This window comes from Aegilops tauschii, chromosome 1 (assembly GCF_002575655.3).
Source record: "Aegilops tauschii subsp. strangulata cultivar AL8/78 chromosome 1, Aet v6.0, whole genome shotgun sequence".
Classification (NCBI taxonomy): domain Eukaryota; kingdom Viridiplantae; phylum Streptophyta; class Magnoliopsida; order Poales; family Poaceae; genus Aegilops; species Aegilops tauschii.
The window spans coordinates 428,634,005-428,647,519 of record NC_053035.3 but is presented as its reverse complement, the minus strand read 5'-3'; the positions used below and the strand labels follow the sequence as shown (position 1 = coordinate 428,647,519).

The window sequence follows — 13,515 nt, the reverse complement described above, 5'->3', positions numbered from 1 at the left end:
ACAGTTTCTGACTGTATAAATATGAAAGTCATTTTCCTTGATCTCTTGTCCAGACCTCCATAGAGTTTAGCTTCACCATGCAAAAAAAGGGCTTAACTTTTCGATAAAATTCAGAGAGTTTAATTGAATGAGAATATACTATGATTCATGTGCAACCATGATGCACAGTCTTACCAAATTTGTGTTATTTGTAATAGCCAGGGCCAGATGGAACTACAAACGATAAAATATGTACTAGCCAGATCTGATTGGGTCCAGATGGAGGAGCCGGTGAGGGATGGTTCTCACGCAGATCCAGCCATCACCTATGAGGCAGGGGCCATGTACAACGTCCTGCCATGCCCAGTTCGGGGCCAGTTGAGGGCGCCCATGGTCGCCGGTCCTTGGTCAGGTCAGCGGTTGTCCGCATCAGCTGCGTCTCCCCGGGCGGCGGCTAGCGGCGTGTGTAGCACTGACGCGGCGGCAGATTGAGTCGTTAGCCCATCCATCGCATGAAGGGTATGATTTGCCGAATCCGGTTCTACATCTCAGGCGGCCGTGATGGCAACGGTGATCACACCGGATTGCAGCCGCGGATCCGCTGATTGGTGGCCATCGAAAGATCTTCGTGAGAGTTCCTCTCTCTAGATTCAGTGGTTGTCTTCGACGGTGTGATGCTACCTACAGACGACGGCTTGACGTAGAGGGTATGGTTGTGCAGCAGCGGTGGTTAGCTAGCCAACACATGCAGCTGATGGGATCGTGCAAAAGTGGTGGTGACAACACATGATTGACTTCAACGAGCTCCGGGGTTCAAACCTAGGTTTGACCCAAGTTGGTTATAGCTGACAATGGCGATGTTTTTGCATTGTTCCCTTCTTGAAGGCATTGTTCGGATATGCTCGGATTGGTTCTTCAGGTGAAAACCTAAAATCTAGCCTTTGGTGGTTGGATGCGGTGACAGTGGCGCTCGAGCGTCGCTCCCTTCTAGAAGGCGTTGCTGTTGAAAATCCTCATTGTCCTTATGATGTCATGAGATGATTGGTGCGGATATGGCCATAACTGTTATTTGTCGGTCGCAGATTTGATCACTTTGGGTTTTTTTTGCCTCGTTTGGCATAGCTTTGGTGACTTTGCTATTTCCAACATGTTTTTTTATTTGCGTGTGTGAGTTGGGTATTGGTTGTGTGCATCCTAACTATGCAGAGGCCGGGTGTGTGCTCATTGTGTTTGTATCACCTTGATGCTTCATTCTGAGTCAAGTTAAAAAAGATGGAACTACAAAATGAAGCACGACCTATTCAAAACAGAGTATATAGAGACTCCCATATATATTAAGCAAAAGGATTGCTAGTCCTTGAACCAGTTATGAGCTGAAAACAACAGCTTCAGAAGGTTACATCGCAGGAAACCACAATAGGCAGGCCGAACAAACACCCAAACTTCAGAATGGACAGACAACCAAACATTCAGATGCTTAAAATGAAAATGGACTTAAACATCCTAGACGATCATCTACCTTGTTGTCTGGTACAACAAGAGGATGCGTGTGTGTAATCCTTCGTTAATGATCGTCAGTGAGATCTTCCCATCCTTGTAGTGGGAGTAGCATTGGAGAAGCCCACTCGGCTCCGCTGCCGTGCAATGCAGTCGACGATTCTGTAGGTGGCTAGGAGCAGAGGACGGTTCGCCGGACAAGTAGATCGACGCCTCTTGATCGAATCTGGCTATGGGAAAGCTCTCAAAGAAGTCCATCCTGCTCATCCAAGAACCAAAAGAAATAGCGTTGTATTGCTCAATTGCCGCCCAATCAGCACCGGGGCTCACGAGGGTTCTGCGGGCGGCGTGATCGTTGATCAACGAGAAGCTGCAACCTGCAAGGACCAGATGATGTCTCGCCGTGATGCTCGCACGCCGCCGGGGAAGCCCAATCAGCACGGGAGCAGCTCAGCGGAAAGCCGGCGTGATCGTTGCTCAGGAAGAAGTTGTAGTCCATTTCGCCCTGCCACTGCACTGGATCGTTGTTCCGGAAGCTGTCAGGAACGAAGAACCAGATTCATCAGCATTCGGCAAATCGCCGGTATCGCAGAAGCTCAGCGCAAGAGTGCGGTCAACGGCCACACTATGATTTTTCTGAACATTTGATATATATTATATACACATTATGATTTTTCAAAGTGTGCACGTACTTCTGTAATTTCCTATATTATTTTGATTTAACAAAAATCAGAAACACTTTTTTACGTAGAATTCATGTTACTTTCAATTTATCACCAACAACAAGTGTACCAAATTTGTTTGGTAACTAGTTGGGTGGTATTAATTATAATCTGAACGAACAAATTCACGTGGGAGTTTGTGCCATTCTTGGGCAATTTGAAATTGCCGGAATGATTGTGTTTTTACCGATTCATCTATTTCTAATTTCTTGCAGGTTATGTTCAAAACTACGACGTCAATCCGTACATGTTCATCACTACAGCGTGTGAACACACGGGAGCCTATGTCATTTGGGCGCAGCCCGCTGGAAACAGTTGTACGGGGTTTGTTCTGCCAGTTTGGCTAGCGTGCCAGTAGAAGATTACGTAGATGAGCTATGTAATCTCGTTTCTGACCAATGCGGTCGTGTTTTGTTGTAAACCGTTTCGTTTTTCTTGATTTGGACTTACTTTTATGTCCTATAAAATGGTTGCCTACAATATATGATGTAGAGGCCAGGGTTATCCCCTTTTCAAAGAAAGGTAAGATATTTGTAAATAGTGAAACATTCTATTGTTTTTCTGATTTTTTTTATGTCTGTGTGTTCAAACAATATTCTCTGTTTTCATGTGTTAGCGGCTGTTGAGTGGTTTGTAGCTCGAGTATCATCTTGTGGTCTTTTCCATATGAGAGATACTAGAGCTATAAACAGATTCTTATGAGATTGACATTTCAGACGAGCGTGTCAAATTGTGCTTGGGTATTTATCGGAAGAGGGGGACCACCCCTGAAAATAGGGGGAGAATTAAACCTCGTACAATGCAAGATGCTTAAGAGAGATGCTTAGAGAAATAAATCAATTTTTCTTTAAGCATCGATGTTTATTTATAGAGGACGGACGCTTAATTAGACACCCATACTGTAGAGATAAGCACTGGTGGTTGAGAAAAACTCAATTTATTTTATGAAGCACCTCCTTAAGTACCTTGCATTGTATAAGGCCTTAGTGGAAGATGAGTCCGTAAAAGCGAATCCGTATGGATTTTTTGTAAGTGTAGGACTTTTGTTTCCATATAGCCTGTCCAAGTGGCGCCGATCCTTTAAAAGTAGAAGCAAAACCAGGAAGTCACTAAACTTGTGTCTCATTCCTTGGGATGGTAGGGACTCAGCTAGTTGGCGTTGTGGCTTTGCTCGGTGCGCTTCCCATAGGGCCGCTGGCCAGGAAGCACCCTCCCTCTCTTGAGACAGACTCTCGTCCTGTTTTATATATATAACACCCTCCCTCTAGACACTTTCTTTTATTTTTATTTTCTTGCTGCTGGAAGCTAGTGGGGGCAATAATGAGTGACTGGTTGCAGATTGGTTCAACACCATCCAAATGCCTACGTGAGTGGCCCATTTACTCCAAGGGCTCTATTTGTGTAGCTCAAATATCACTGGGTGTAGATGAACTACGGAGCTCAACTACTTCAATGAGACCATGCCGTAGTAATCGACAACAATTGAGATGGGACATCTGCACTAAGTGCGACAAGCATCCTTGTCCTGCCATATAGGTTCCATATATTCAAAGAATACATGGACACCATCTGCATGCAAGCCAACTAGCTCTTCAAATGTATGAACAACTTTCTACATCATGCGGACATCTAACATCTTGCATTTCCAAGAGGTTGAATCGTGGACCTACACTCACCTATAAAATAGTATTAGTGGGGCTAGGTATGAACCATAAAAATGAAGGGTCATAGTAACAAACCAAGTGGGCATCGGAGCAGCCTAAGCATAATCCATTCGAAGTAGGAGGCATTGGGAACTAAAGTTGGAGGAGCCAAATGAAAATCCTTGTGCCCCGTGACGATCACGAGCCAAGAATTTTATGCTTCACTGTCTTGGTTTAGCAAGACAATGTATGCTATTACTATCCTTTAGTAACTTGGGAGGACTATGGAGCACCACATGCAGCATGGGTCATCATCAAGAATGTATACTTCAGCACTGTAGCGCATGCAGTAGCAGATAGACAAGCCTACTAGGCTCCGCTACTGCGCAACCGAGTTGATGCCACGACGAGGCTGTAGGAGCAGAGGAGGGTTCCATACTCCCTCCATTTCCAAATAATTGAAGTTCTAGATTTGTCTAAGTCAAAATTGCTTAAGTTTGACCAACTCTATAGAAAATGATGCTAAGATCTATAACACCAAATACACATAGTATGAAAATAGAGCTCTTTTAGGGTGATTGGCGAGTTACAACTCGTAATTTCATGTAACTCTACCCTTGTTTTTTCCTGACCGTCGGATCTGAAAAATCAGTTAAAGGTTTGTTTTTTGGTCAAAAGGGTAGAATGGTCAGATTTTTCCATTCCGTTCCGAAGAGAATTAGTTCGTCCGCCCCCGCACAGATAACTCTTTCCGTCGTTCCAAAGCATTGCCGCCGCCGCCGCCGCCCTTTCTGTCGTTCCGATCAAGAGATCTGGCGGCGGCCCCAATCCATTCAAGCAGCCAACGCCAGGAACTGCTAACCGCTGCGGCGCGCCGAGCCGGCCGACGTCTCCCTGCCCCACCGCCACTGCAGCGCCTCCCTCCGCCAAGCAGCCGGCGACGCCCAGCAACGCCGGCGAGCACTCCGTGGACAGGTACCTTTCCCTCCCCTACACCCCTCCCCACCCCACCCCACCCCCTCCCCCCGCCCCGCACGTTGGTAGTCAGACTGTCCGCCGACTGTCAGAGGAATTTCAGTTGCTTGATGCGAACCGTACTGCGTACTAATTTGCTAGTGGCGCCATAACATTTTCTATGGAATACACTGTATGGAAAATACTCTCTCTGCATGTATCAAATCAAGACTGATCACGGGTTAGGTTCGGAGAACAGGAGCTGGAATCATTGGCAAGTCAATGACTGAATTATAAGTCGGTAGGCTCACTCGCCACCGAATATGATTCCCATTCTAGATTACACGCACTGTCGTTGAATGAAAAGCATGATTAAATCCAACAACCTTGTAGTGGGAACAAATGTCAATATGTAGCTAGCTAGAGAGATTAGAGGCAGAAGAAAACAAATTGAAGTGGTCACATAACAGTTGCAGTTTTATTCAGTTTGCAGTCAAACTTCATATGACATCATAGGAACCAAATGACCTACCTTAATTAACCAATAGTACATGAAGAGTAAAAAACACACAATCAGTTTGTTGTGAACAACCGCAAGAGATATAGTCTAAAGAATCAGTACTAACTAGCCCCACCATGAAAAAGGCAGCCTAAATTAGGTGAGCTAGCTAGCATGCCAGCTTAATTAATCAGTGTGCGGATTTTTTTTTGCGGGATCCTCATTTTCACATTTAGTACCCTGTGGACAAAGTTATATGCTGCATTCAAGATTACTGCTTTTGAAGTTTGTGTTTAATATAAAAATTAATGGATGTGCTATGATGTTGTGCAGAAGAGACAGATCAGTCATAATGTGGCCAAGTTCAAATTAGTTTCCCTAGACCTACTTCTGTTTTGGGCCTTGCAATTGGCCGATATATAAGATGCAGGTCTGACCATTTGTACTGCTCATATCCTGGTGTACAATTATGATGTTGAGTTATGGTCATCCTTTTTAGTACATGGAGTGAGTTGAATATTCTGATTCTGTTTTCTGTATTTTGTTAACCGACTGCAGAGGGAAGGATGCTACTGGTGAGGAAGTAGTCAAGCCTTATACTCCAAATACACTGGATTTTGATATTGGATACTTTGAGCTTGTTTTAAAGGTAATTTATCGTAAACATGTTCCAACCCCACTGGATGTCTCTTATCATTGATTCTGATGGTAAAAAGGCTATGTGACCAGTTGACTAGAATAATTTAATAATTAGCTTCATTGTATACCATATTATTAATTCACTTCTGAAGATATGCTGCAGCCAAATAGTTCTTTCAGAACATGACCAGCCATCCACAGTTATGAGCTGTTATATGGTGTTAACTGCTGTGTTATGATTGGTTGCCATGAAAAGCAATGCACAGATTTTAAATAGTACCATATAAACTGTGCATAGAATTGTCCATAGGTTGGTACAGTATGTACAATTTTTAGCTAGCATAAATCTGAATCTTGTAAAAGCAGTGCAGTAGCAACAACGTTGAACTGAACTTCTTTGTTGCAATATCCATTATATTTAAGCACCAAGAGCATCACTTAGTTTAAGTTTTTATCTTTAGAACAAGAGAACAAAACATAGACTAACCTGAACAAAATAAGCCATGATGGAACTTCTGAATCTCTGAACCTTTTATCTTGAGGGGAACATGTGAGCATGGAAATTATTTTACATCCAGTACATGATTGAGACCGGTTGATAATTTATATGTGATATGCAGGAAGACATGGCCGATGCAAGTGCAGAGTGTTTGGATGAGTACGTAAACATTGTCAGCAGGATGTTTCATAGCGAGGATGAAGGTTTTGAGTTCTATAACAAGTATGCTCTTGAGAAAGGCTTTAGTGTGAGAAAAGGCTATGTTGAGTGGGATGAAGCGAACGAGAAGATAATTCTGAGGAAACTTGTCTGTAGTCGTGAATGTTGCCGTGAAGAGAAGCACATGAAGAGGAAGAGAGAAGATAGGAAGAGGAAGCCACGGAATATCACTCGTGTGGGGTGTAAAGCGAAATTTGTCATTGCAAGAGTCGCGAAAACAGGGCGGTGGTTTGTGAAGGATTTCATCGATGAACACAACCATCCTCTGGCCCCACGAGACCTTGCTTGCTTTTTGCGTTCCCACAGAAGAATCAGCGACGAGCAGAAAGCGGACATTATAGAGATGGAAAGTGTTGGAATCCGGAAACACAAAATCATGGATGTGTTGTGCATGCAGTACGGTGGATATGACCATGTTGGATGCATGACGAGGGACATCTATAACTTCTGTCATCGCTACAAGCAGGAAACAGTCGCTGCCGGTGATGCTCAGACGGTGATCTGTCACATGATGGCGCGGCAAGAGAGAGACCCAGATTATTTCTTCAAATACTTGGTTGATAAAGATGGGCATCTGAAGGGATTGTTCTGGTCCGATACTCAATCCCGCCTTGACTACGAGGCTTTCGGCGATGTTGTGGTTTTTGATAGCACATACAGGACCAATAAGTACAATCTGCCGTTTGTGCCGTTTGTCGGGTTGAATCACCACCGCAGCACAGTTATCTTTGGATGCGGGATCATTTCTCATGAAACTAACGAGGCGTACGAGTGGATGTTGCGGACATTTTCTGAAGCCATGTCGCAGAAGCATCCGATATCTATAATCACTGACGGGGACCTTGCAATGCAGAGAGCGATCAGGGTGGTGTGGCCTGACTCATACCACAGGCTGTGTGTATGGCACATTCAGCAAAACATCGTACGCCATCTGCATGATGATGAGGTTAGGGAAGAATTCAGATCTTTCATATATGACTCGTCTTCTATTGAAGAGCATGAGAGAAAATGGATAGAGTTCTTACGAAGGAATGAAGTGACAAGTGAGGAGTCGTGGCTGCATCAGATGTATCAGATGAGGAAGTTGTGGTGTGCTCCATACCTGGTGGGGCGCTGTTTCTTAGGATTGAGCAGCAATCAGCAGAGTGAGAGCCTAAACTCCGTGCTACATACACATCTTGAGGGTAAGATGACATTGTTTGATATGCTAGAGCACTATGAGCGTTGCCTTTCCGGGCGACGCTTGAACGAGGCGATCCTAGACATCGTGGCCTTGCAGTCCGTTCCATTAACAGACGCTGATGCTTCAAGTCTCGAGAAACATGCTACCCGGGTTTTCACGCCTTGTATGTTTCAGTTGGTCAGATGGAGCATAAGTGTTGTTAGCAAATGTGTTATCAACGAGATACTAGATGCATGGGAGTTGACTACATATGTTGTGGCTAAGATCGATAGAAGAGAGAAGAATTCTGAAGTGCGCTGTGAGATGAAGGAAGGTTCTTTGTACAGGATCAGTTGTTCTTGTCGTAAGCTGGAATGCTTGGGAACACCTTGCTCTCACATATTCTACATCTTGGGAATACGTCAAGTGGAACTGCTGCCTAGGTGTTGTGTTCCCATGAGGTGGACGATGAGTGCGAAGTCTGCATTCCCTCCGACCAGAAAGAGCGAGATGTATGACTATTCGGCAAGCCTTGTGAGGTACCGTGAGTTGCGGAATTTGAGTCACGCGGCATGTTTCCGGGCATGTCAATCTAGTGAGGAGTATCAGCATCTGAAGATGGTTCTGAGTGAACAAGATGGCAGCAAGGAATCAAGCCGTGGTGAGGAAGAATGCATTAGATTTGGTCCGGTGCTGCCACAGACCACGGAAATTGATTGTGGAGATTTGGAAAAAGTTCTGGACCCAGTGCATGTGCAAGGCCGAGGTGCACCGAAGAAAAGGCTGCAGGCAAAGATGAAGAAGCAAAGATCAAAGAGGAAATGTGGCTACTGTGGGGTGGAAGGTCATAATCGGCGTAAATGCAATAAATTGAAAGAGGTGTCAAATATGTCTTAACTTTGATTTTTACATCTGATTTACTCATTACTATAGTGCACTGATTATATCTGTTGCTGTGTAGGAAATGATGGCAGCAAACTGTTAGCTACAGCTCTCTGTACAAGGCCATTGGCAAAATGGACACAGCTGTTGAGCCTCAAGAGAGTGATGTTGTGTTGGTGGCGAAGTGCCCCAACCCTGAATATCCTATGTGAGCATTACTGTGTTTCTTGGTCTTTTCTTTCCACTTTGATCCTGTGGTGCAACCTAGCTGCTAAAGCCTAAAAGTATTATCTGTTATATGGACATTGAGTTCTTTTTGTCCTAAAGCAAGTTTACATGTGCTGGCAGAAAGCCATTCCTACATGCAGGGAGGGGCTCTCTGAACTTGCTCCTTGAGCATGATGCTTTGTCTTTTTGGTTTTGTGAAGAACAAATTACTTTATTTGTTACCTGAGATTCTGATCATGTTTGATCCTTAATTTATTATAAGTATGGGTCCATTTTACATGACTGAGCTTGTGCATGAACCATGGAAGTTTTCCTCAGGCACATATTTCTTCTTGTATTATCAGTTTTTTTATAATGGAATGCAACTATGAAATGGAAACATGCTAGTCTCCAATATGAGGACATTTAAGCTGTACTGCCTGGAGCTTTCGATAAAAGAAACTATGTTGATTGATCAAAGTTGATTCTTTTGATTTACGCACATAACATTTGAGTGACCAATGATAGCAAAATATTCCGATCCTGAATCCTTCCTATGTTTCCTTGAACCAGGAATGCCATGTGAAGGAGGGTATGAGGAAGATTTTGGATGGTCAGCGACAAGGGCGTCATCAAGAAGAACAGAGAGCTGCATGCATTTCCTGGGTAGCAGTTCTAACTGTTTTTGTCATATCTCATTGTGGATTAGTGAGAATGTTATGTAATTAGTGATCTGCAGTCCAGATAGTTTAGCAAGTGAGATGTTTGCTGTGTTGAGGATGTCAGATTGCTCGGCTGCAGGTGGGGAACAGTGCCGACTTTGTGTTTTTGTGGATGGGTCGAGGCATATTCTATCAGATTTTCTATATTGTGCTTTCAGGATGTTGTATAATACAATTTGCTGGAGCATGCCATCGCTTATACAGGTTTAAGATTATGCATTTTACATGTGACGTTGGCAGGCATATGATTATGCGCGTTTTCGGATCTAGATATATACAATGACGCACACATTCACCTTTAACAGTAGATTTTAATAGTAGAGATAACTGGATCATCACGTGTATTGATGTCTTTGATGTCCATCTTCCTCTGTGATCCGCGCCGCACTCCCCCTTGTGCTTGACTGCTGTGCCGCCCAGGAATAACATGAAGATGCATCAACGGTTTGAGTGCGATCGTTACCGACTCCGAGTTGCAGCGGAAGAAGATGAGTCGATGTAGATCATATTTGGAGTCCCTCGAACCATAGAAAATGTAGCTTCACCCCTCCTAAGATTTCTTTGAAGCTCCGCCACTGATTTCAAGTGGAGTCCCTCGTTTAATTGACGTTATGAACATAAAACTGGTTTGGACTAGTGCAGCACATGCAATACAAAAATAGTAAAAGCCACAATTAAGTGTGCGGGCAGCAAAGGAACCTTTCATCTAAAAATTGAGCAACAACTCAAATTTGAAAGCCTATTATTGCAAACATAGTCTCACAATCACTTCAATGAAGTGATTGTTGGTTCGAAAATAATGAAAAAACTACTTGGGACAATAGTTCAGCTATAAAGCTTGAAATTGTAGAAAAACCAAAAGCCTATTGAAGAGGCTCGTCACTGCTGCCGAAATCCAATGCCTTCTTCGGATTGTTATCTGCAAGTTTCTTCCTTTTGGGCGATGACCCATATTCGCCCAAGTCCCTCTCGCCGATATCCATGTACCCACATGCATATATGTCTTCTTCGGACATGTCCTGCCCAAATGCATGCGAAAGGTATTTATGCAAATGATGTGGCCATTTTTTGTATAATAAATAGGAACTTGGAAATATAACCAACCTGTTCAGACATGTCATCATCGCTATTATCTAAGAATGCACAATTCTTCACAATGTACAAATGACATTTCTTTATCCCTTCTAAAGCGTGCAACATTTCATCGACGTCATGCTGGCCTGACATCTGTACCATTCCTTCAGGTGGTACGCACCCAGGCTTGATGTAGTACAAATCTGCTTCCCCTCTGTACCCATGGTAACGCAAATTTTTCACCATTATCTGCCAATCCACCTTGCCAGGTTCAACTACTGTCGTCATACCAGGTTTCTTGTTGTGGTATGCTTGAGGAACATGAGAAAGTTCTTCGTCCACATGAACAATAAATTCCATTACAACTACCTACATACGGCTCGTTGACATCAGTTTTTGCACAATATTAAAGTGTTCATACGTAGGATGTGCATACCATTTGTAAAACATACTTACTCGGCGACGTGGTGATGAGATAGATTGTTCCGGTGGTGGGATGTCGCATTTTGCCTGCGGAGGTGGTGATGAGACAGATTGCTCTAGTGTACTGATGTCTTGTTGTGCCTGAGCATGCTGTTGATATAAATTGATTTTCGTTTGTGTGTGGATAATTTAATGAGTAATAAGTAAATAACGAAAGGTACCTTCGTGCCTGTACTAGCATGGTCTTGCATCATACCCCCTTCCATGCGGATCTCCTCCATTTTGGCCTTCTCATCCTGTACTAGCATGGTCTTGCATCATACCCCCTTCCATGCGGATCTCCTCCATTTTGGCCTTCTCATCCTGCTGAGCCTGCTGTGGTTACAAACTGATTTTGCTTTGTGTGTGGATAACATAATGAATAATAATCTTAGTAAAGGAACGTACCTTCAGACGTGTATTAGCACGGTCCTGCATCGTATTTCCTTCCATGCGGATCTGCTCCATCTTGGCCTTGTAATCCAGATCATTGCGGTCCTTTGGTAAGTTAAGGTCCATGCCCGCACCCGTCTGCATGTTATCGAAGCCCATTTTACCACGCTCGAGATGTAGAACGCGGTCTTGCATCATATTCCCTTCCATGCGGATCCCCTCCATCTTGGCCTTGTGATTCATGTCATTACGCTCCTGCTGCAACATACGGTCCATGTTCGCACGCGCCTGCATGATATTGAATTCCATCATGCCATGCTCGAGCTGCATAGCGCGATCCAGGTCCTTGCGCTCCTGCTTCAACTTTAGGTCCATATCGTCATGGAAATGCTTCAACCTCTTATCCATGGCTGCACGCTCCTCAGTCATCATCTGTTCCACGGCTGCACGCTCCTCCTTCCTCATGCGGTCCACGGTTGCCCACTCCTGCTTCAGATTCTTGTCCATCACCTCTCGCTCTCGCTGCATATTCTTGTCCATCTCTTGACGCGCCTGATGCAAGTACTTGTCATCATCCATTCGGTTGTGCTGTGCCTTTGAATCCATGGTCCCTATAGAAACCAACAGAACAGTGCTAGTTACAATATGTTTGAAAATTGAAATATCTATTAATTTCAAACTGTCACTATTCAACACAATGTGGCCGAACTGAAGGTACGGAGTGCTTGGTAATTCCGCTAACAGCCTCTATAATACAATGAGAAATAAATGATCAATTCTATTCCATGATGCATTCCTAGTTTGAAAAGAGATGAATGAAGGGCATGATCATTATAAAGTATGCCCATACTGCTACAATTTAGAGAAAGTATTAGATTTCTGTATTTTAGTTTAGTGCATGCGATGTGGGACGCGAATTTTTGGGACATGGTGGCATACGATGCCAAAATCTCGACCGTCCGTGTTTGCATCTAGATTACTAATTAATATAGTGTTTCCTGCAATACAAACAGTGTTGCTCAGTAATGCATTTGAATACACTTTTCTATACGGGGCAAGAGTGGGCCTTGAAGCTTTTAATTTGTATGCATACTAATATTTGCTGGGTGCAATGATGACCCACAGACTCATTTATAATGGTCCAAACGGCGAAAAGTCGGCAGCATGTGAGAGATTTATGGTGCTTGCTTTTGCTAGGCACCTCTAATTTGTAGGTTCCTACTGTTTTGTGTGTGACGTACAATCTGAATCATGTGATAAGCATAACCATTGGAACAAACACAAATTAATTTCTAGTGCTGATGAATATCAGCAGAACAACGTGAAAATGAATTATTGAGTGATAAGTATAACATTACACTGATTGCGCGATAGGTGAGGACGCACATACTGGTAGATACATGGGGAAACATGGATAACAAAAATATGAAAATTAGCTATTTGGGGCTTTGACTATTTGTTCTAGGTGGACTAGTTTAATCTTTTGTAGTGGACATTTTTCAAAATTAAAATCTTGGATTCATGAAATTTCAAAATATTCACTGCAATTTAAGAACATTAATCATGTGTATGCACATGCCTGACCTGACATGGAGACAGACCTAAGTCGATCTAGCATAGTTAAAGATCCACACTAATTCATCTACAAAAGAAAATTAGCTATTTGGGGATGTAATAATTTGTTCTAGGTGGACTAGTTTAGTCTTATGTAGTGGACATACTTCTCAAAATTAAAATCTTGGATTTCTGAAAATTTTAAAATTATTTACTGCAGTTTAGGAAAAAAAATGGAGTTGCAATTTAGGAACATTAATCATGTGTATGCACATGCTTGGCCTGACATGGATATAGACCGTAGCTGATCTGGCATAGTTAAAAATTCACACTAATTCAATTAAAAGGGAAAATGAGCTATTTGGGGATCTGATTATTTGTTCTAGGTGCACTAGGTTAATCTTATGT

The 13,515-nt window shown here is 43.2% G+C and overlaps 1 protein-coding gene and 1 long non-coding RNA gene across 2 annotated transcripts; one reads left to right on the top strand and one right to left on the bottom strand.

Moving 5' to 3' along the window:
* The first annotated feature begins 4,566 nt into the window (after positions 1 to 4,566).
* Positions 4,567 to 7,800, top strand: LOC109785277 (protein FAR1-RELATED SEQUENCE 5-like). Its single transcript, XM_073506366.1, has 4 exons — positions 4,567 to 4,816; positions 5,628 to 5,943; positions 6,554 to 7,719; positions 7,776 to 7,800. The coding sequence occupies exons 3-4, from the start codon at positions 6,560 to 6,562 to the stop codon at positions 7,798 to 7,800; spliced, it is 1,185 nt and encodes a 394-aa protein (XP_073362467.1). The 5' UTR covers positions 4,567 to 4,816; positions 5,628 to 5,943; positions 6,554 to 6,559.
* Positions 7,801 to 10,324: 2,524 nt separating this feature from the next.
* On the bottom strand, positions 10,325 to 11,062 carry LOC120968374 (uncharacterized). The gene is made up of 2 exons (XR_012203939.1): positions 10,729 to 11,062; positions 10,325 to 10,643 (listed from the first exon to the last, which is right to left on the bottom strand). It is a non-coding gene; the product is annotated as an uncharacterized lncRNA (long non-coding RNA).
* Between the last annotated feature and the right edge of the window lie 2,453 nt (positions 11,063 to 13,515).